At 36.8% G+C, this 21815-nt stretch overlaps 1 protein-coding gene across 11 annotated transcripts in view; it reads left to right on the top strand.

Moving 5' to 3' along the window:
* The first annotated feature begins 2594 nt into the window (after positions 1 to 2594).
* Positions 2595 to 21815, top strand: part of INTS10 (integrator complex subunit 10) — a 45897-nt gene continuing 26676 nt past the window's right edge. Inside the window, exons 1-11 of one of the 11 annotated variants that reach the window (XM_051975638.1) lie at positions 2600 to 2941; positions 3059 to 3174; positions 4918 to 4985; positions 7010 to 7113; positions 8441 to 8580; positions 9801 to 9882; positions 10844 to 10984; positions 12666 to 12731; positions 12890 to 13061; positions 13476 to 13645; positions 13997 to 14130. In XM_051975638.1, the coding sequence (XP_051831598.1) occupies positions 2923 to 2941; positions 3059 to 3174; positions 4918 to 4985; positions 7010 to 7113; positions 8441 to 8580; positions 9801 to 9882; positions 10844 to 10984; positions 12666 to 12731; positions 12890 to 13061; positions 13476 to 13645; positions 13997 to 14130 (1212 nt within the window). In that variant the 5' untranslated portion in view covers positions 2600 to 2922. Of the gene's footprint in view, positions 3175 to 4917; positions 4986 to 7009; positions 7114 to 8440; positions 8581 to 9800; positions 9883 to 10843; positions 10985 to 12665; positions 12732 to 12889; positions 13062 to 13475; positions 13646 to 13996; positions 14131 to 21815 lie in introns of all 11 variants that reach the window. The other 10 variants (XM_051975631.1, XM_051975632.1, XM_051975635.1 and 7 more) reach the window with 10 other exon arrangements.

The following is a 21815-nucleotide window of genomic DNA, read 5'->3' as shown; positions in this document are numbered from 1 at the left end:
TGGCTGGTCAGAACAATACAAACTCAGAATGCTCTGCAACAGGTCAGACACAAATAGTCCATATGAACATTTTGGGGTGGCCTCTCTAATTTTTTATATTTCACATTTCCTTTGGGCTAATTCAATTCTGCTTTGCTCAAAGAGCACAGCATCTTTTGACAAGGATATGCCATGCTGGACAATCCTGTGCCAGTGTCTCCCATGTCATACAATCCATTCTAAAGTTCTTAAAGTGGTACCTTGAGAGTGTACTTGTATCACTTTTTTTCTAACCACTTTGTGCTTGCCCTGTGTGAGTTCTCCATAAAATAATTTTTTTGGCAAGCATATATTTGGCATTCAAACAATGTGACCAGCCCAGCAGAGTCATGCTATCTGCAGTAGAGTTGGAACGCTTGTCAGTTTAATTTGAGAAAGCACATCAATGTCTGTATCTTATTCTGCCAAGTGATCTTCAGAGTCTTCCTAAAACAATTCAAATGGAAGCGACTCAATTTCTTGGTATTGTATTGTTATACTGTCCTATGAAACCTGAGCTAGCTCTGGCAATACAAGTATCAATCTCATTATCAATGTGGACATCCCTGGAAAGTATAGTGCCAAGGTAAGTGAACTTATCCACAGCATTCAGAACTTCACCATTTACTGTAACTCATGTTCCATATATGGATGGTGTGGTGTTGGCTAATGGAAGACCTGTGTTTTTTTTGTATTATAGAACCTTGCAAGGTACTCTATGTACATTATGAACTCTACAATTCATATTCTAAATCAAAGATATCTTTTAAGCATGGCAATAACCATATGAGATTGGCTCTATAGATATTATGTCCATTTTGGAGATGAGGAAACTGAGGCTCAAAGAAGTATCTTGCCTTAGTTAATAATATATTTGTAGTTAGGTTCAAGTACTGTTACTGCCATTTACTTAGATGTGACTATTACTAAATGAAATAAATTAGGTGGCAGACAGAACAATATCCTTGAAGTCCAGTAGATCTGAATTCAAGTGTGATCTTAAGACACTTACTAGCTGTGTGATGCTGGACAAGCCACTTAAGCCGTTATCCTCAGTTTCTTATTCTTGTAAAATGAGCTGGAGAAATAGCAAAGCCACTCTAGTGAAAAACCCAAATGGGGTTACAAACAATTGAAATGACTGAACAACTTGAGACCAATGACTGTGAAGTACAGTTGCAAAGAAGGGAACTAGCTACCTACAGAGTTGGTCTGAGGACCAAAAGAAGAATATGTCTCTGAACTCTAGGAATTCCTCCAGTCAGATGAAAAAAATATTTCTTCTAACATGAATGACAACTATTCAGTAATTTATTTAGTCTAAGAGAATTACTGAAGGTTCAGGGCTTTGTCTAAAGTAACAAACTAGCATATATCACTGACAGAACTCAAACCTAGATCTTTCTGGCTTTTGAGCCAGTTCAATAAATCATTGTTATGCCATGTTGTCTGTTAGAATCTGATTCTCAACTACTTAGTATAGATTTTTATTTAACTTTATATTTATGCTGTATATATTTTTGCATGTACTTGCCTCATCCATTAGGATATAAGCTTTTGGGGGATAGTTTTTTAAATTATTATTTGTATTGCCAGCACAGTGCAGATACTTAAACTGAGTTCTGATTTCAAATCCCATCTACTGATCTAATGTAAGCTGGTCTTCTGAAAAGGGAATGATAAGGTGCTAATTCAATGATTAGAAACCTTATTGCCTTGAAAAACCTTGGCAGAATGTGTATGGTACTGATATTGCCCAAGAAAATCTAGGGTAATTTCAGTCACCTAGCCACTGGAAAAGACAGTAGTTTTAATTTTGTACCTATTAAGCTTGAAATATCTACAAGACATCAGATTCCAATGTTACAAGTTTAGAGGTCACCCATAAAAATACCACCAATTAACAGCATTAACACATTTCTCTGATGGGTCATATCCTGTTAAGACTGTAAATATCATGAAGGGAGGGGATTTGTCTTCACTTTGAATATCCCTAATTCTCAGTTTAGTCATTGGCCAGGAAGACCATGCTCAGCTGCAGAATGGGAAGGAGGCAGCTTCAACTCTTTCCTGACACAAAGTAGCTGTCTGACCATGGGTTTTGCCCAACTGACTTCTCAGTGGCCTATTAAGCTCTAGATTCCGGATGAAATGTCAAATTTACATCGCGGAGGCGGCTTCCACCAGGAGCATTTCCTCACAGGACAAAAAAAATCTCAAATTGGGACCAAAAAAAAAAAATCACCTTATAGGTGTTATTGTAAGGAAAGTGCTTTGGAGAACATGTGTTCAAATTATTATAATTACTATCCTCTCTGGGCCTGAGCTCTCTTACTTTTTTATATGATGTTAGGAAGGATATTTCAGACTGAGGAGCCACATTCCCAACTCCGACCTCTCAGAGAAGTCCGGACTAGCGCCCTTTCCCTTTCCTGGCCAAAGCACCGACGAAACCAGGTAGCCCTTCATAGTCCACCCCTGTCTCACTCCTTTCTCACACTCCAACCGCCAAAAGCCAAATCCCCGCCCCCTGCGCCGACGCATGCGCAGTTGGACCCCCAGGCGCAGGCTCTTTTTGCTCGCTCCTCCCTCGACCCTGACTCAGGCTCTAGGTTCTCGCGACCGGACTCTGGGATTGCCGCTCCTCCCCCTCAAGGGTTTACAACAAAAGAAAGACGAGAGGGATTGGAGGGACAACCAGACCACAGGAAAGAGCCAATAGACTTCCTTTCCTTTGCGCATGCTTGTTGGGAATGGACCAGAGTCGAACGGGAGATTAAATCCAGTTCTCCATAGTTTAGTGACGGCTGGGACCGCCACTAAAATAGAATCGCTCAGGAAAACGAACGCGAAGAAAGGGCGGCCTGGGGCAGGGCTAAAAAGCTGCTGATAAAACCCGGAAAAATGGAGCCAGCCTCTGGAGGTGATGGCGCGGCTTTGGACATGCGCAGTAGGCTTTCCACGGGTTCGGGTCCCGGGGTCGGAGGGTCGGGCAGCGAGTCCAAGGGACTCGCTTGCTCCAGTGTCATGTCGTCCCTAGGCGACTGTGAGTTCCTGGTGCAGCGAGCCCGGGAACTGGTGCAGCAAGATCTGTGGGCGGCCAAGGCCTGGCTCATCACCGCGCGCAGCCTCTACCCGGCAGACTTCAATATCCAGGTCAGGGCCCGGCGTGCGCGCGCGTGCTTGTGTTTGGGAACCGGACGTGCGTGGTGGGGGCGCGCGCTCTTGTGTGTCGGTGCAGCTGTGGGACTGTCACTACGTGTCCCTGCGTGCGCACGTCCGGGGGTGGGGAATACCCTGTTCTTGGGGGGAGGAAGAAGGCTGTGTAGCACGTGTGCACATAATGCAAGTGTGTGTGTATAGTGCATGTGTGTATACGCTATGCTATGGCATATATACTATGCATCTATTCTGTACACATACATACAGTGTGTGTATATACATATATGCTGTGTGTATAGACTGTACATTTTTGTATATAGTAAAAGTGGTTTATATAGCGTGTGCACATAGTGTATGTGTATATTTTGTCTATATTAATGTGTGTAAATATGTATGTAGTGTGTGTATATAATGTGAATATGTGGATAATGTGTATATTTAATGTGTGTGTGGATAGTATACATGTCTATATGTAAAATGTATTATAGTGTGAGGGTATATAGTGTTTGCATAGTGGGGGATGTGAGGTGGAAGGAGAGAGGGAGAGAGAAGAAGGCATTGGATGTGTGTGCTCTAGCCAGGACAAACAGAAGTCAAGAAGTCTAATTCTAGAGTAGAGGTTCTGAACTTGGAGTCTGTCAGCTTGCTTTTAGAAGGCCACTGGGTGGCTCATTAGAAGACCTGAATTCAAATTCTGCCTCAAGCACTTCCTAGTTCCTTGGCTGTAGGCAAATCATTTCTCTCACCCTCATTATTCCTCATCAGGAATAATCATAATAATAATGGTTCCTCTTTTACAAAGATCATTTTGAGGATTAAATGACAGCATTTGTAAAGTGCTTTGCAAACCTTAAGGCACATATAAGTGCCAGTTATTTTTATATTATTATTAATCTTCATTAAAAGGGAATAGTAATAGTACCTTCCAGGGTCATGGTGAACAATAATATTTGTAAAGTATTGAGCTATATAAATTCTAGTTATTATTGTGGTTATTATTATCATTATTACTTTTACAACAGGAGTATCTGAAGTAAAATTCCCAGTGGCATTCTGGGACTCTTTTCTTTATTTCTATATTTTCTGTATTTCTGTATTTCTTTTTCATATCCTCTCCTTTTTTTAATTTTCTTCTCCAGCTGTTCTCTTCTATTTTAGACACTACTGTTTTCTCCTTCCTCAAATTACTATATTCTGACTTTGTCCCAGATTACCTTAGGCAAGTTATTTATTCTGGGGCTCAGTTTCCTCATCTATAAAATGGGTAGATTGGATTAGATGAACTTTAAAGTCCTTTCCAGTTCTAAGTCTATATGATGTGTCTGCTTATCGATTTGCTTGTTGTTTCTCCTTATAGAACGTAAGCTCCTTGAGGACAGAGAAATATTTTTCATTTTTGTCTTTGAATCTCTGGTGTTTAGCACATAGCAGGCATTTAAAATTTGAAATTGAATCCTGCTCCTTACTTCTCTCTCTGCTCCCTTTTCCAATTTTACAATACCAGACATTGCTAAATCCCTACAGTGAGTGGCAAGACTAACAGGGCTGCTGATCCCATTGTACACTCAATTTCTGTGTGTTGTTGACATAAAATGTCATGAGTGCTCAATAAATGTTAGCTGATGATGATAATTTACACCAAGAGTCAGATTAGGAATGAAACAAGCAAGGTTAGAAAGTAACCTTCTCTGGCCCAGAGATGGTGGATAATACCAAATGTGAATGGTTTTGTTTCAGTATGAGATGTATATCATTGAACGGAATGCAGAGCGGACGGCTTCAGCTGGAAGGCTCCTATATGACATGTGAGTGAAGACAGCTCTTAACATATTTTGACTTGACATATTTTCTTCATTGAATTTCTTCAACGAGACTTTGTATCTGATTGTAGAACTAGCAGTACAAGGATTATCTGCAAGCTTTCCCAGGTCACTAGAGTTTATTGTTTAGGAGGTTTGTTTGTCAATGTAGGTAATATTTTTTTTAAAAACAAACAGAAGATTCAGTATCCATTCCAAGTCATCCTTCATGCACATAAACTCTTTGCTGTACATCATTTAAAACCTTTCACAGTTTGGTTGCAGCCTGTCTTTCTAAGCCTATTGCATATTAGTTCCCTGGGTATAAAAGACACTCTGTTTCTGATATTTCCTTGCCTGTACCACCTGCCAAGAACTCATTCCCTTCTCACTTAAGCCCCTTAAAAGCCTCAATTCCTCACATCCCACCTTTGGCAGGTTGCTTGTCCTGTTTTTCCTGGTTGGGAGTGGCATCTATCCCTTCCTCCCACTTTGTTTACTTTCTTTGTATTATAGAAGCAGCATGCTAGAGCTCTTAAAGACCCAGCATCTAAACCAGGAAGACCTGGGCTTACATCCCTCCCTGGCCCATGCCAGCTGTGGCCAGGGCCAAGTCGCTTCCTGCTCTTAGAGTAGGCCTGTATTGGTACAAGGAATTCCCTTCCCTGGGAATTCTGTGAAATCATAGGTCGGTGATCTCTCCCTTTTATAGTTAATACTGAGAAACAGCACAGTGTACAGAGCCAGTCTCAGAGTCAGAAAGATCTGGGTTCATGTTCCACTTCTTGCTCTGGCAAGGCATCTCAGGGCCTGCCTGCATTGGCAGAGGGCCTTTCTTCATCTGAACTTCTTGCTACCAATCAAATCGCCGGTACAGACCAAAACGTTGTATCTGTTTAATTGGGCACCTGGTGCTTCTTCTCTTCTCCCCTCCCCACACCCCGATTAGAATGGAAGCTCCTTGAAGTTTGGGGCAGCAATTTGATCTTGTCTTTTGGCACTTAATAAATGTTTATTGGAAGAATAAATGAAAGGCATAAGATAAGTACACTGAGCTTCACATGCCTTAGACTTCTGTTGCTTTCTCTTAAGCAGCCTTGTTTTTTCCTACCCATCAATTCCATTTCTCAGTAATCTCTTTGAGTCTATTAGTATAGAGATAGACCTTTCTTCACTTAGAAGAAAGAAAAGTGATAGTTTTTGTTTTAATCAAAATTCTTTTGTCAACTTAGCACCATAGAGACCTGAGCAATACAGGATTTCTTTTTTTTAAGCTGCTGTTGGCAAGAAATAATAAAAATTAACACAATAGAATATTTCTTCATTTTGTGTTGGCTGGTCTGAACATTAACATAAGCAGATTTCCTTATTTGAAAGTTTAGTATTCTGGTATGTGTATACACACACACACACACACACACACACACACACACACACAAAGGATATCCCAAAAATCTTAGTGCAATTTTAAACTTTAGTAAGTTTAGAAGTATATATCACAAAGTTGTAAAAATTAACATTTGAAAGGTTAATTAGGTAACATTTAACACAACTACTATTTTGTGATTATGTATTGCTCTAGTCAGTTTTTAAATTTCATAAAACTTTCATCAGTAGCTACTTGGTGACTAAAAAATTAATATTTGTCATCCTAGCCTTAAGATCATCCAGAGAGCAAGTTTTTGGTGCATATATGACAGTTTTGACAGGACTCTACAATAACAAGTCTGGTGGAGATAGATCAGGTGAACAAGATGCTCAGGAAAAGGACCTCTTCTCCTGATCCACCAATCTGAGAAAGTATCATCCAAAAACTATCATATATGCAATGCATAATGACAAGATCTTCTGTCTTGTTAAAATTGCAAATAGATTAATCAAAATTCATAAAACTAAGTTTAAAAAATATTTTAAATTAAACTTTCAAATAATTTTTTTTATAAATTTGTAACATAACTTAAAACTGCTCAAGACTTTTGGGACATCCTGGCTATACATATTTTATTTTAAGAGTGTTCTTTTTTTTAAAGGTTTGTGAATTTTCCAGACCAACCAGTAGTATGGAGAGAAATAAGTGTTATTACTTCTGCCTTAAGGAATGATTCCCAGGATAAACAAACTCAATTTTTAAGAGGTAAGGCATGGCAATCCTACATATTATAAAGTAAACTTTCCTGAACCTCAGATTTTCTTAGCAATAAAAATTAATGGTCTTGATGCTTGTTTCTAACTGTGGGCATTGTTTCTGGCATCTAAATTTGTTTAGATGATGTCAAGGAATCCCATGAGCATTTTCTTGGAGTCCCTTAGCATCCTTGGAGAGAAATGAATTTATCATTGTTCCTGAGGAAATGTTCTAATTTAAAATAGGTGACTATTAAAAAGCCTAAAAGTAAACAAGTCACAAATACAGAGTTGAAGGAATGACTACTGTTTCTTAAGAATTTTTTTGTAATCTTTCTATTTTTTGTTAACACCAAGAAAAAAGTGTCACAGTTGAAGTGATTAGAAAAACAGACTACCAAATAGCCAGATTTCTTGCAAAATGTAGAGGAAACAAAGGTTGAGATTGTTTTGTATGTTTCATTTAGAGAAAGGAAATCCATGGGTGTCCAGTAAGAGAACACTGAATGATTTTAGGTCTTCATGAAAAAAGAAAAGTGAGGCAATCTGTCTTATTCGACCATGCAGTAATAGGCAGTAAACATTTATTAAATTCCTGCTATGTAGCAGACACTGTGCTAAGTGCAGGGGAAGCAAAGAAAGATTTAAAACAGTAACTATCCTGAAGGAGCTCACAATCTAATGAGGGGAGGAAACAACAAGCAATTAAGTATGAACAAATAGGTCATATGCAAGATAAATAAGAAATAATCAGTGGAAGAAAGCCACAAAAATTAAATAAGGGTAGAAAGTATTTTAGTTGCCATTTGAAGGAAGCCTAGGGAACCCAGGAGGCAGAGATGAAAAAGATGCAAGAACAAACATCCAGCCCAGAGAAAAAACTCAGGGTCAGGAAATGAAATATCTTATTCCAAAGACAATAAGGAATCCAGAGTTCTTGTTCTCTAAAAGAATATGTGAAAAAATTGTAAATGATTGGAAGACTGGAAAGGTGAAGAGAGTGTGGAAGGAAGTTAGGAAAGTTTTTAATGCCAGGTGATTTTATATTTGATCCTAGATATGTTAGGAAGTTACTGAAGTTTGTGGGAGATGAGGGAGGGATAACATGGTCAGACTTGCATTTAAGGAAAATCATTTTGACAGTACTACATGTGACTAGCAATAACAGAATTTCTGTTAACTGTTAGACTGCTGTTGGCAAGACATAATAAAAATTAATACAACAGAATAATTCCTTCATTTTGTGTTGGCTGGTCTGAACATTAACATGTTTTTACTCTTTTGCCTCTATCTCTTCTCATTTTCCAAAAATAAAAAGAAAATGTTATTTTGTACAGGTCTATTTGAAACCCTTCCTGGTCGGGTACAATGTGAGATGTTACTAAAAGCCACAGAACAATGTTTTAATACATTGGAGCGAGCAGAAATGTTACTTCTGCTTTTGAGACGTTTTCCTGAAACCGTTGTACAACATGGGGTAAGAGATTTAACACACTTGTACCCTAATAAATGTTCCCATTCACTTGATACATTTGTTTTTCTTAAATCAGAGTGGAAGTGAACCTGATAGCCGGCAAGTAAATTCAGATATTTTCTGTGTTGACTTCTATCTATAAAAACAGTGTGGTAAATAGTAATAGTTTGGATTTTAAACCAAGAATCCTTAGAAATTTGTATTATTGTAAGATATTAAACTTTGTCTTATTATGCTAGGAAAACAGTAACTGAACTGTAATAAAATATGTGCTTAGCAAATAACTATAAAAATGTTGTATTTCTTGGAATTAAGCAATGTTAAATTCTTAATTTTGATATGCTTCAGGAATGGGATAACAATTACGTTTTGACAGTCCTGATTTGCTTCTGGCTCAATCCCTTCTTTGGCTATGTTGCTTTTCTTCTGACTCACTTTACCAGTAGTTCTTTCAACTCTAGCTAGTCAGATCTATTCTTCCTTTGACTTTGTCTTGCTGTCCAAATTTTCCTATTCTTTTACCCCCCCTTAGTATTTCTTTGATTTTAGCTTTTCCTCTTCTGTGCATATTACTTTTTTACCACTGCCATGATGTAATGTTTTGTTAAAATGTGTAATCATTAGTTTTATAAATGTGGGCAAGATTACTTTTAAAAACCTTTTCAGCCCAAAGCTCAGAAATTTGCAGATGTCCTTATAATTTTAAAAAGAATTCCATCTTTCCCAGTATCTTAAGTGCTTTCCTTTCAGAGCTCTTTAGCATTGATTTCTGCGGCTATAAGAACAAGTCCTGGTACAGTTACCCACAGAGAAAAGTTCCCTTCTCTGTGCTTCCATACATTGTTGCAATAATTTTCATGCTCCATACCTGATGCTTTTTCCTTAGTTTCTGTAGGGATGATAGCAATTTCTCAGTTTTCCCAACTAAAATAGTAAAAATGAGAATAGGTCTAATAATCTATTTAGGATTTTATTCCTGGCTTTGCCATGGATGTTCCTTGATAAAAAAATGAGGATATTTGATTTATGAAAAACAATAATTCATCTTTTAATACAATATATATTATAGAAACAGAATAATATTTTGGATATATACATATAAATATATTTAGGATATATGTATATATCCAAAATGTTATTCTGTTTCTATAATAGATTCTTAACTTTATCAGTTGTTACCACAATCTATATTAGAATTTACATTTGTTTACATTTTAAAATAGGTTGGCCTTGGAGAAACACTTTTGGAAGCTGAAAATATTGATGAACAAGAATCCCCTGTCAACTGCTTTAGAAAATTATTTGGTAAGAACAGTTTCCTTATTTCAAGCCAAGAAACATCTAGAAAGTTGGTGGGCAGGAAGCTTCCTATTATAGTTTTTTTTTTTTTTAATTTTATTTTATTTAATAATAACTTTGTATTGACAGAATCCATGCCAGGGTAATTTTTTACAACATTATCCCTTGCACTCGCTTATGTTTCGTTTTTTTTCCCCTCCCTCCCTCCACTCCCCCCCCAAGATGGCAAGCAGTCCTATATATGTTAAATATGTTGCAGTATATCCTAGATATAATACATATTTGCAGAACCAAACAGTTCTCCTGTTGCACAGGGAGAATTGGATTCAGAAGGTAAAAATAACTCGGGAAGAAAATCAAAAATGCAAATAGTTCACATTCGTTTCCCAGTGTTCCTTCTTTGGGTGTAGCTGTTTCTGTCCATCATTTATCCATTGAAACTCAGTTAGGTCTCTTTGTCATAGAAATCCACTTCCATCAGAATACATCCTCATACAATATCGTTGTCGAAGTGTATAATGATCTCCTGGTTCTGCTCATCTCACTTAGCATCAGTCCATGTAGGTCTCTCCAAGCCTCTCTGTATTCATCCTGTTGGTCATTTCTTACAGAGCAATAATATTCCATAACATTCATATACCACAATTTACCCAGCCATTCTCCAATTGATGGGCATCCATTCATTTTCCAGTTTCTAGCCACTACAAATAGGGCTGCTACAAACATTTTGCTTCCTATTATAGTTGCCAAATGTGTCAGGAGACTCAGATTAATGTAGCCATTTATGTATTATGGGGTTTTAATGTAATGTCCCATTTTTCAGCACTTTTATATTTTACTTACCCAAGAAAGTATTTGCCAGTTTTCCTCTTTAATAAGAAATTAGATCACCAAATTTCCAATGAACTTATATTTTGCTGGTATTCTGATGGGGGAAAAAACCAACCTTTTCTTTTTCTTTCAACAGTTTGTGATGTCCTTCCTCTAATAATTAATAACCCTGATGTTAGGTTACCTGCCAGCCTATTATATAAGTATTTGAACAAAGCAGCTGAATTTTATATTAATTATGTCACTAGGTCTACTCAGACGGAAAATCAGCATCAGGGTAAGTAAACTAGCCTGAGATTGTATTGTCAAATGTTTCCAATCAGAATGTCTTTCTTGTTTGACCTATCAGTAAGCAAGTACTTATTAAATACCTACTCTGTGTTAGACATTGACAATATAAAGACAAAACACACATACACAAAATAATTTCAGAAGGATAAGCTAGAATCTGAGAGTTCAGAGGCGAGATCATTAGGATGTAGCATTTGAATTTCAAAGGAAATTGGAGCTCTTGCAAGGAAGAGAGCATATTCTGGGCTTGGGTAGCAACCTGTTCAAGAGCACACATGGGAGAGACAGACTGTTGTGTGTGAGCAACAGAAAGATACCCAGTCTGATTAGACCATCACATTGGGGTTCATTTGGAGCCAGTTTGTTCAGGGTTTCAGATGGCAAGTAGAGAAGTTTGTATTTAGCTCTAAAGGTAATAGGGGAGCTACTAGAACTTAATGAACAAGGGAGTGATTGTCAGATCTCTGCTTTAAGAATAACACTCTTAACAGTTGGGTGGAAGATGAACTGTGGAACAAAGATGAGGGATTAGGAGGTTAAGTGATTTGGCTGGATACACAAAGTAGTGAGTGTCAGGACAGAATTTGAACTCAGGCCTTTTTTATTTCAAGGCCAGTGCTCTGTCCACTCTTCCATGCAACCTTTCAAGAGCTGAGACAGAGAAACCAATTAGAATGCTTTTTCAGTAGTCTAGGTGAGAAAGGACAGTGGCCCTATTAAATGACAAGATTTGGCCACTGAATGTGTGTGGGTAGGGACAGTGAGGAATCAGGGTGGCTCTAAGGGTGCAGACATGAAGGATGGGTGCAAGAGTGTGACACAAGTCTTATCATTGCTCCACCTCATTCTTACTCATATTTACAGCGTCAAAATCAAGCTGGTTTGGATCCAAACTTTAGGATTCAGATTGTGATGAATCTTCTTTAAGTCTTTTCACCAGTGACCCTATTTGATGGTAAAAGGAAAACTAGCATCTAGCAGACAGAGGCAGAATCATTAGGAGGGATTTTGAAGGATAGATGGAAAGTAGGATTTGGAAGTGCAGAGACAAGTAGGGGAAATTTTCTCCATATAGATAAGAAATAAAAATGGTTTAGTAGCTTCAGAGAATCTTTAGAGTAAAAGAACTGTTTGTTGATATCTCATTTAGAAGTCTCATCCAACCTCCTACCAGCAATATTTTCCACTGATCTGACTAGTTTTGTAGTCTTTTCATATAAAACATTTCTAGAGATAACTCATTGCCTCATTGGACAATTTACTCCATATTTAACAACTTTAACATTGAAATGTTTTTCCTTAACATTAATTGAATTCTGTTTCCCTGTAATTTTGCTCATTAGCCTTAGTTCTGCCCTCTTTAGCAACACAGAGTAACTGCTTCCTCTTCTCCACAATGGCCTGTGCAGCCATGTGTTGATGACCGTTATATCACTCAGGCACCTTCCCCTCCCCAAGCCTTCTCTTCTCCAGGTTAAATTTTCCCAGTTCCTTCAACCATTCCTCATAAAATGTGGCATTCAGACCTGAACACAGTATTGCAGATGTGCCTGATCATTGCCGTATACAGTGGGACTGTTACTTCCCTTGATCTGGACACTACTTGCTGTCATACAACATTAGTGCACAGAAGTTATATAGAAAGCAGCTCAAAATTCTGTTCCTAGCTATACCAGTGTGTGACCTTGGACCAAAGACTTCGGGACCTCCATGTCCTAATCTTTCAAATGAAGGTAATGCCTCCTGCTTACCTCACAGAATGTGTGTCTGGGGGGTGTGGCATGTGGGCTGAGGGGCGCTTATAAAAGGAACTCATCTTACTGTCCATCAAATGCTGTACAAGCACCAAGGCATAAGAGTGATACAGAGATTTCCCCCTTTACTTTTTCAGGAGCCCAAGATACACCTGATCTCATGTCTCCAAGCAAGCGCAGCTCTCAGAAGTACATTATAGATGGCCTGACTGAAAAGTCCTCCCAGATTGTAGACCCCTGGGAGAGGTTGTTTAAAATTTTGTCTGTCATAGGAATGAGATGTGAATGGCAGATGGATAAAGGAAGACGGTAAGTAAGGAATGGTCTTAACTCTTGGATTTGTGTCTCATCTGCTGACTTCGTTATCACAATTCTTTAATAAGAGGACAAATCATGTGATTTAAAAAGCCTTTTGTATGGAAGTATACCCTGCTTTGAAACAAAGTTACATGATCTGCATTTATGTCAAATAAAAGTCTGAGGGCATTTGTTTACTTAAAAAAAAAACTTTTTTTCACCATAGTTTTAATATGTGTCTGAGACTTTTTTCAGCAAGTCTGTCATGTCGTTTGCAATTATAAAAACCCATTAAGTATATTTAGACCAGGTGATATCATGTTCTTATCCCTTTGCTATACTTTTTGTCTTTGTAAACATAATGCATATCACTGCAGACAGCTGAATAAACGTTTGGTGAACATTTGTTTATCTTTTGTCTTTCAGAAACCTTGGTGATATTTTGCATAGAATGAAAGACCTTTGCAGATACATGAATAATTTTGACACTGAAACTCATACAAAGTATAAAAATCAAATAGTGTACTCTACAATGCTTGTCTTCTTTAAGAATGCATACCAGTATGTCAGTAGCATACAGCCATCTCTCTTCCAAGGTTAGTCCTGAGATCTTGAAACAGTCCGAAAGCAATGTTTATGGTGAGGGTGGAAGTGGTAAAGATGAGCATTTACTGGGTTTTAGGAACAACTTTGATGGAATGTATAATTGAAATCCTTGTTGTTGGGTCAGGGCTTAACTATAGGTCTTGTGTTCAGGTTTACATTGATGTTGGAATTTAGTTTTTTAATTAATGTGCTTTGAAAGGTCTCTAAAAGTGTTTAAAGAAAAAAATAATAAATGCCTGCAGTAGAATTTAGCAAAATCAGAAAAGAGTGAGGGTTGTGCTCACAAAGACTTTTTATGAATTAGGTGAAGTTTCTAAGAATACTTTTATTTTTACTTATAGGTCCTAATACACCCAGTCAAGTTCCATTAGTTCTTCTTGAGGATGTATCAAATGTTTATGGTGATGTGGAAATAGATCGTAACAAACATATACATAAAAAGAGGAAACTTGCAGAAGGAAGAGAAAAAACCATGGTAACCTTTTCATTTACTCAAAATTTATATTATCAGTCACTATGGTGCTTGAGTTACATGTTTGTATTATTTTAGGTCATTGTTATGAGTACCAACTGGAAATTTTTCTTTTGATCTAAAATAAAATTAGATGAAGCTAGAAGGTCTGGTTAGATAATTATGTACTTTTTTAGTCTTTTGTTGCCTTGCAGAGCCTGTTCCACAAGTTGTCTTGATGATTTGAAGGATCCCACAAGGGCCAGCCTTCCTAAGATGAAGCCTGGTGTAGTGGAAAAAGAATTGGTCTTGAACTAAAGAGACCTGGATTCAAATCCCACTTCTGACAGTTGATAGCTCTGTGATCATGGGAAAGTCATATAATATCTCTCAGCCTTAGTTTCCTCATCTGTATAATGGAAATTGTAGTATTTTTACTTCTTAACTCACAGAGCTGTTGTAAAAACTTGATGATGTCATATTTATAAAGTGTTATACAAGTGTCAGCTATTCTGATGAATTTCATCTGTCCCAAAGACTCTTTTAGAATATCTGAATTCTCATCACTGGAGACCATCCTTTTGAGTTGTAGCACAAACATTAGAAGGCTGTTTTTACAATACAACAGATTATCTGAGAAGACTGTAATACAATTAGGAGTTCTGTTCTTCCAGCCCAAGGGTGGTATTGTCTCACCCATAAGATAAACTTTGCATTCCTTCTTTTTTTCTACCATACAAAAAGTAAAAGGGAAGAAAGATCCTTAAGATTATATACTTTCTTCTAACTTCTGCCAATATCCTTATCCCTTCTTCATTTTTGTTCATCATACATTGAAAGAGAGTGCAAAGCAAAATAAACTACCAGTCATATTCTTTATCTATATGCAGTCATTAAGTTCTTCATCCTGTCATGTTTCATATTGTTCAACTAGCCTAAGATGGATTTATCAGCACTCACGTAACCTTTGCTGAGTTCCCTGATGATGATTTGAAAGTTCTGAATGAACTTTTCCCAAGTATTGTACTACTTATCCTTTCTCTCATTCAGTCTGATTTTCATCCCAAGGTCAAATAATCTTCTTTATTCTCTTCTATAGTCTCTGAAGAAAAAAGCATCTTTCCTTTTATAACTCCAAGTTCATTTCTTTGGCTTCTGGTTGTTACAGCACTTCTTTCACAAAGATGTTGCCAGTGGACATCTTTGTACAAATTAGAGATGTATGAACGTTTTTTCTTTCCCTCTTAGATTATTCAGTTACATTGCCTGGAACAGAATCATCAGGCCAAAGAATGTTTATATTAACTTCAGCATACCCATTTCCTCAGATTTCCAACATTGGATTATAACAAAAATTTTGAAAACAAGATTACAAGCACTGTGTTTAAATACTAATGATACAGGGAGGGGTAAAAGCATGATTTCTAGCTACTGGGAACTTATATTCTAATGAAGCAACATAGCAAAAATTACACATACTCTATGTATGGAAGTTATTCTCAGAGAAAAGGTACTACTACTACTATGGAAGTAGGGGACAGGGAGAAAGCATTTAAAGAAAGTAAGGTTTGAACCATATCTTGAACAAAATCAGGAGACTGAGACTAGCAGGGAGGAGCATTCCAGGTTAACCAGGGAAATGACATGGAGTTAGGAGATAAAATTTCATGTGTGAAGAGCAGTAAAGTCAAAGTTGCTGACAGTACATAGAAAAAGTAGAGGGGAGAAAAGTATAAGAAGAATGGGAAGGAATGAAGGTATCAGGTTACAGAGGGCCAAACATGGACTTTATATTTTATTCTGAGAGAAGGGAGCCACTGGACTTATGTAACTAGGAGAATGATGGGGGGAGACCTGAGCTTTAGGAAGATAGTTTGAGCAGCATTTTTTTTTTAATAATAATTTTTTATTTTCAGAATGTATGCAAAGATAGTTTTCAATATTCACCCTTGCAAAACTTTGTGTTTCAAAATTTTCTCCTTTCTCTCCTTCCACTCCCTCCCCTAGATAACAAGTAATCCAATATATGTTAAACATGTGCAGTTCTTTTATCCATATTTCCAGAATTATCATGTTGCACAAGAAAAATCAGATCAAGAAGGAAAAAAATGAAAAAAAAAAAAAAAGCATGCAAGCAAACAACAACAAAAAAGATGAAAATACTATGTTGTGGTCCACACTCAGTCCCCACAGTCCTCTCTCTGAGTGCAGATGGTTCTCTCCATCACAAATCTATTGGAACTGGCCTGAATCACCTTATTGTTGAGAAGAGCCACATGTATCAGAATTGATCATTGTATGATCTTGTTGCCGTGTACAATGATCTCTTAGTTCTACTCACTTCACTTATTAGCATCAGTTCATGTCTCTCCAGGCCTTTCTGAAATCATCCTGCTGATCATTTCTTACAGAATAATAATATATTCCATTCCATTCATATACCATAACTTTTTCAGCCATTCTCCATCTGATGGGCAGCCATTCAGTTTTGAGTTACAAAAAGGACTGCTACAAACATTTTTGCACATGTGGGTCCTTTCCCCCTCTTTATGATCTTTTGGAGATACAGGCCCAGTAGAGACACTGCTGGACACAGTTTGATAGGCCTTTGGATAGTTCCATATTGTACTCAAAATGATTGGGTCAGTTCACGACTCCACCAACAATGTATTAGTGTCCCAGTTTTCCCACATCTCCAACATTCATCATTATCTTTTCCTGTCATTTTAGCCAATCTGAGAGGTATATAGTGGTATCTGAGAGTTGCCTTAATTTGTACTTCTCTGATTGATAGTGATTTAGAGCATTTTTTCATATGACTAGAAATGGTTTTAGTTTCTTCATCTGAAAATTGTTCATATCTTTTTACCATTTGTCAGTTGAAGAATGACTTGTAGTCTTATAAATGAATTAATTCTCTATGTATTTTAGAAATGAGGCCTTTATTAGAGCACTTGAATGGAAAAGTTTTTCCCCCAGTTTTCTGCTTCCCTTCTAATCTTGTCTGCATTGGTTTTGTTTGTACAAATGCTTTTTAATTTAATATAATCAAAATTAACTGTTTTTGCATTTGATACTGTACTCTAGTTCTTTGGCCATAAATTCCTTCTTCACAGATCTGAGAGGTAGACCATCCTTTGTTTTTCTAATTTGCTTATAGTATATCACTCTTTATGTCTAAATCATGAACCCATTTCAATCTGATCTTGGTATAGGGTGTTAGTTTTGGTCAATAACTAGTTTCTGCTATAACATTTTCCAGTGTTTCCAATTCTCAGCAATTTTTTTGTCGAATAATTAGTTCTTATACCAGAAGCTGGGGTCTTTGAATTTATCAAACACTAGATTACTGTAGTTCTTGACTATGTGTGAATTCTGAGTCTAATCTATTCCACTAATCCAGTTCTCATTTCTTAGCCAGCACCAAATGGTTTTTGATGACCACTGCTGTATAATATAGTTTTAGATCTGGTACAGCTAAACCACCTTCACTTGTATTTTTTTCCAATTAATTCCAATGAAATTCTCTACCTTTTGTTCTTTCAGATGAACTTTGTTATTATTTTTTTAGCTCTATAAAGTAGTTTGTTGGCATTTTGATTGCTATGGCACTGAATAAGTAGGTTAATTTAAGTAAAATTATTATATTAGCTCAGTCTACCCATGAGCACTTGATATTCTTCCAGTTATTTAAATCTGATTTGATTTGTGTAGAAAGTGTTTTGTAATTGTGTTCATATCATTCCTAACTTTATCTTGGCAGATAGACTCCCAAATATTCTATATTATCTAGTTATTTTAAATGGAATTTCTCTTTGTATCTCTTGCTGCTGGACTTTGTTGGTAATATCTAAAAATGCTAATAATTTATGAGGATTTATTTTGTATCCTGCAACTTTGCTAAAGTTGCTAATTGTTTCTTATAGTTTTTAAGTGGATTCTCTAAGTATACCATCATATCTTCTGCAGAGTGATAATTTGGTTTTCTCATTATACCTACTCTAATTCCTTTAATCTCTTTTTCTTATTGCCAAAGCTAATATTTTTAATCCAATATTGAATAGTAATGGTAAGAGTGGGAAATCTTGTTTCACCCCTGATCTTATTGGGAATGCTTCTAGTTTATTGCCATTACATATGATGCTTGCTGATGGATTTAGATAGATGGTACTGATCATTTTAAGGAAAACTTCATTTATTCCTATGTTGAGCAGCTTTTTATTGGTTATATTGAGTAAGGAGAACCTTGAAGTGGCAAGACCAATCAGAAAGCTCTTACAGGAATACGTGAGGGCTTTGGATGGTAGCTGTGAAAATGGAGAGAAAGGGAGACATATATATATATATATATTATAGAGCGAAAGAGATAGAGAGAGAGATTGTGAAGGTAGAAATAATAAAGTTTAGCAAAAGATTGAGTTTTGGGTGAGTAAGAATCAAAGAAGACATAAAATTAGGGTGCTGATGCCCATGAATGAATCGGCATTTATTAAACAATTACTGTGTACAAAAGGAGGCAGCAAAGTGGTACAGTGGATAGAGCACTGGGCCTGGAGTTCAAATCCAGTCTTGTACTGTGTGATCTTGGGCAATGCCTATGGTCCTCAGTGTTAAGGACCATGCCTAGATGAAGAGGTAGATCAATTCTCTGAGAGCCTCCACAGCTGTGAATCATAACACTTGAAGCAAAGCAGCCTTCACAGATGTTCCTTGTGGATTGGGAATGAAATAAATTGGAGGGAAGAGGAAAGAGGTCAGACGTCAGACAACGCAAATGCCTCCCAGTCTCCTTGTATCATCATCATCCTCTCACATGAAAGATCCATTCTATAGATCTGAGTTAGACCTCCAGCAGCCACTGGCAGGTAGCTCTCATATCTCATCTCAACACCTCAGGGTGTGATGCAGTTGGGAATGTTTTAATGTCATTTCTCTTGATAAAGTCCTGTCAGGTTCTGATGTTGAACCATTTAAGAGTAACAGATATTAGTATCAAGAACTTTCTTTTCTAGGTCTTTCATAAATGTTGCTATTGCATCTACAGAATAGTTGCCAAGCCACATCTCTCTAAGGATTGCTTCTAATTATCATAGCTATGAATTCTGGGTTGGAAGCATTGCCATTCCAAAAACTTGAATTCAGGGTCTGAGCTGTCACTTACAGGGTCTGCAAGATGATGGGACTCAGAATGGCAGTGGTGATTTGACTTTTCTAGCACATTCTGCTTCCCATTTTCCCCTAAGGATTCCTTGCTAATAATAGAGAACTTTGGAAGAGGGGAAGCAGCTCTTGTAAGAAAAATAACAAGTTCTGGTTTGGACATGCTGAATTTGAAGTGCCTTCAGGATATCTAGTTAGAATTGTCCAAAAGGAAATTGTGATGAATAACTACAGGTCAGGAGAGAGATTAGAATTAAATAAAATAGATCTGAGAATCTTTTGCAATGAAATATCCTTGAACCCATAGTTGCTGTGGATTACTAAGTGAAAGTCTAGAAGGGAAGGAGAAAGAGAATGGCTCATACTTGGGAGAGTGACACTTCTTTACCTACTTTTCTTTAATAATTGTGTAACAATAAAGTTTTAATATTTATTTCTTTAAGAGCAAGTGTGATTTTTCACCTATGATAATTTACTATTTCCTTTGACTGTTAACCAAATGGAATCTTGGGCTTGATTTCATAAATTTGTGTCAGTTCTTTCCCTATTTTGAATAATAAGACTTTTTAACATCAGTTTTTCACTTTCCTTTTGCACAATGAAATGTAATAAAATCTAATGAAATATTAACACGTTTTAAAGTTTGTATATATTTAGACATCCATCCATTAGACTTTAATTTCTTTAATAATCAAGAATTATCTCCCTCTCCATGAGTGGGATAAATATATTCTTTTATTCTAGTGCTTTAAAAATTATTCATTTGTTTATCCATCAAGAATTTGTTTCATTGTATAGCATAAGAGATGAAGCCAAGTTCATTCTTTACTGATTTTTTTTTTAGTTCATAATTATTTTTTTTTATAAGGAAGCTCCCTTTATCAGTGCAGATTTATATCTGTTCTACAATTTATAATCTTAAAAGTTACCTGGGGCACTGAGAGAATTACCTAGGGCACCCAGTCAGTATATGTCAGAAATGTGTCAGACATGAACATAAGTCTTCCTAACGATAAGAGTGGTGTTTACATTTTTTAAAATACAATAAAACATTATATTAAAATATAAAAACCATTCTCAACTCTCTGGGCTAAATAGTTTGTTGACCTAAGGTTGATTAGAGTTATAATAATCAGAATTTAGGCCTTTTACTGCTCACCTTCATTGGTGACCAGTATCTTCCTTTATCTAGCTTTCTGGAGGGCCTTTGGACTAGCCTTGGTCTCAGCAGAATAATCACCACAAGAATAGTCAGGGATAAAATCCAAAGTCTTTATTGTCTCTTTCAGTCTTCCAGTCTGTTTCAACAGTCTCAGTCAGCCAGCAGTCTGTCTGCACATCTCAGTGTAATGTCCTGCTTTCTAGAGCCCTAACACCAGGGTGGACTAAAATATAGCATCCAGACTAGCTCACTGGAGGATCTTGGGACCAGCTGGAGTCCTTGGCTTTAGTGGAGAAGTGATGAAGGTAGGAGAGCCACCATGAGGATAGTTAAGTCTTCTCTTCTGTGGCTGTTTGTCCCTAGTTTATATACTTTATTACAATTAAATAAATTCATCATACTGAGTATAAGCCAGTCATTATATCACTAGAGAACCATTATTTGTTGTAAGATTAAATCAATCTTAAATCAATTTACGGATAGTTAGGAAGCATTATGTTCATGTCTGACACATTTCTGACATACACTGAGTGCCCTAGGTAATTCTCTCAGTGCCCCAGATAACTTTTAAGATTATATATTGTAGAACAGATATAAATCTGCACTGATAAAGGGAGCTTCCTTACAAAAAAAATTATGAACTAGAAAAAAAAAATCAGTATGAACTTGGCTTCATCTCTTATGTTATACAATGAACTAGAGAATGTTAATCACTTGAATACAGAGAGGACTGGCGAGACTTACATGAACTGATGCTAAGTGAAACGAGCAGAACCAGGAGATCATTATATACCTCAACAACAATACTGTTTGAGGATGTATCCTGATGGAAGTGGATCTCTTCGATAAAAAGAGCTTTAATTGATCAAAGATGGACAGACGCAGCTACACCCAAAGAAAGAACACTGGGAAATGAATATAAACTGCTTGCATTTTTATTTTTCTTCCCGGGTTATTTATACCTTCTGAATTCAATTCTCCCTGTGCAACAAGAAAACTGTTCAGTTCTGCACACATATATTGTATCTAGGATATACTGTAACCTATTCAACATGTAAAGGGCTGCTTGCCATTTAGGGGAGGGGGTGAGGGGAAAAATCGGAACAGAAGTGAATGCAAGAGATAATGTTGTAAAAAATTACCCTGGCATGGGTTCTATCAATAAAAAGTTATTTTAAAAAAAAAAGAGAGAGAGAGAATGTTAATCACTATGCTAAACTAGATAACTATTGTCTTATCAATTCCATTGAGTTAACACCTTGTTGTAAGAGTCCTTGCCTCAAGTATATTTCTCCAGAGTTCTGGCCCATTACACCTTCCCCATAGTGCCATGACTTATGGTCTCTTACCTGCCACTGCTCCTTTTTCTTATCTCAAGTTTTTTTTT

This window comes from Antechinus flavipes, chromosome 2 (genome assembly GCF_016432865.1).
Source record: "Antechinus flavipes isolate AdamAnt ecotype Samford, QLD, Australia chromosome 2, AdamAnt_v2, whole genome shotgun sequence".
In the NCBI taxonomy this organism is placed as follows: domain Eukaryota; kingdom Metazoa; phylum Chordata; class Mammalia; order Dasyuromorphia; family Dasyuridae; genus Antechinus; species Antechinus flavipes.
Note: the sequence above shows the minus strand (reverse complement) of the source record. Positions and strands in the feature narration are given on the sequence as shown.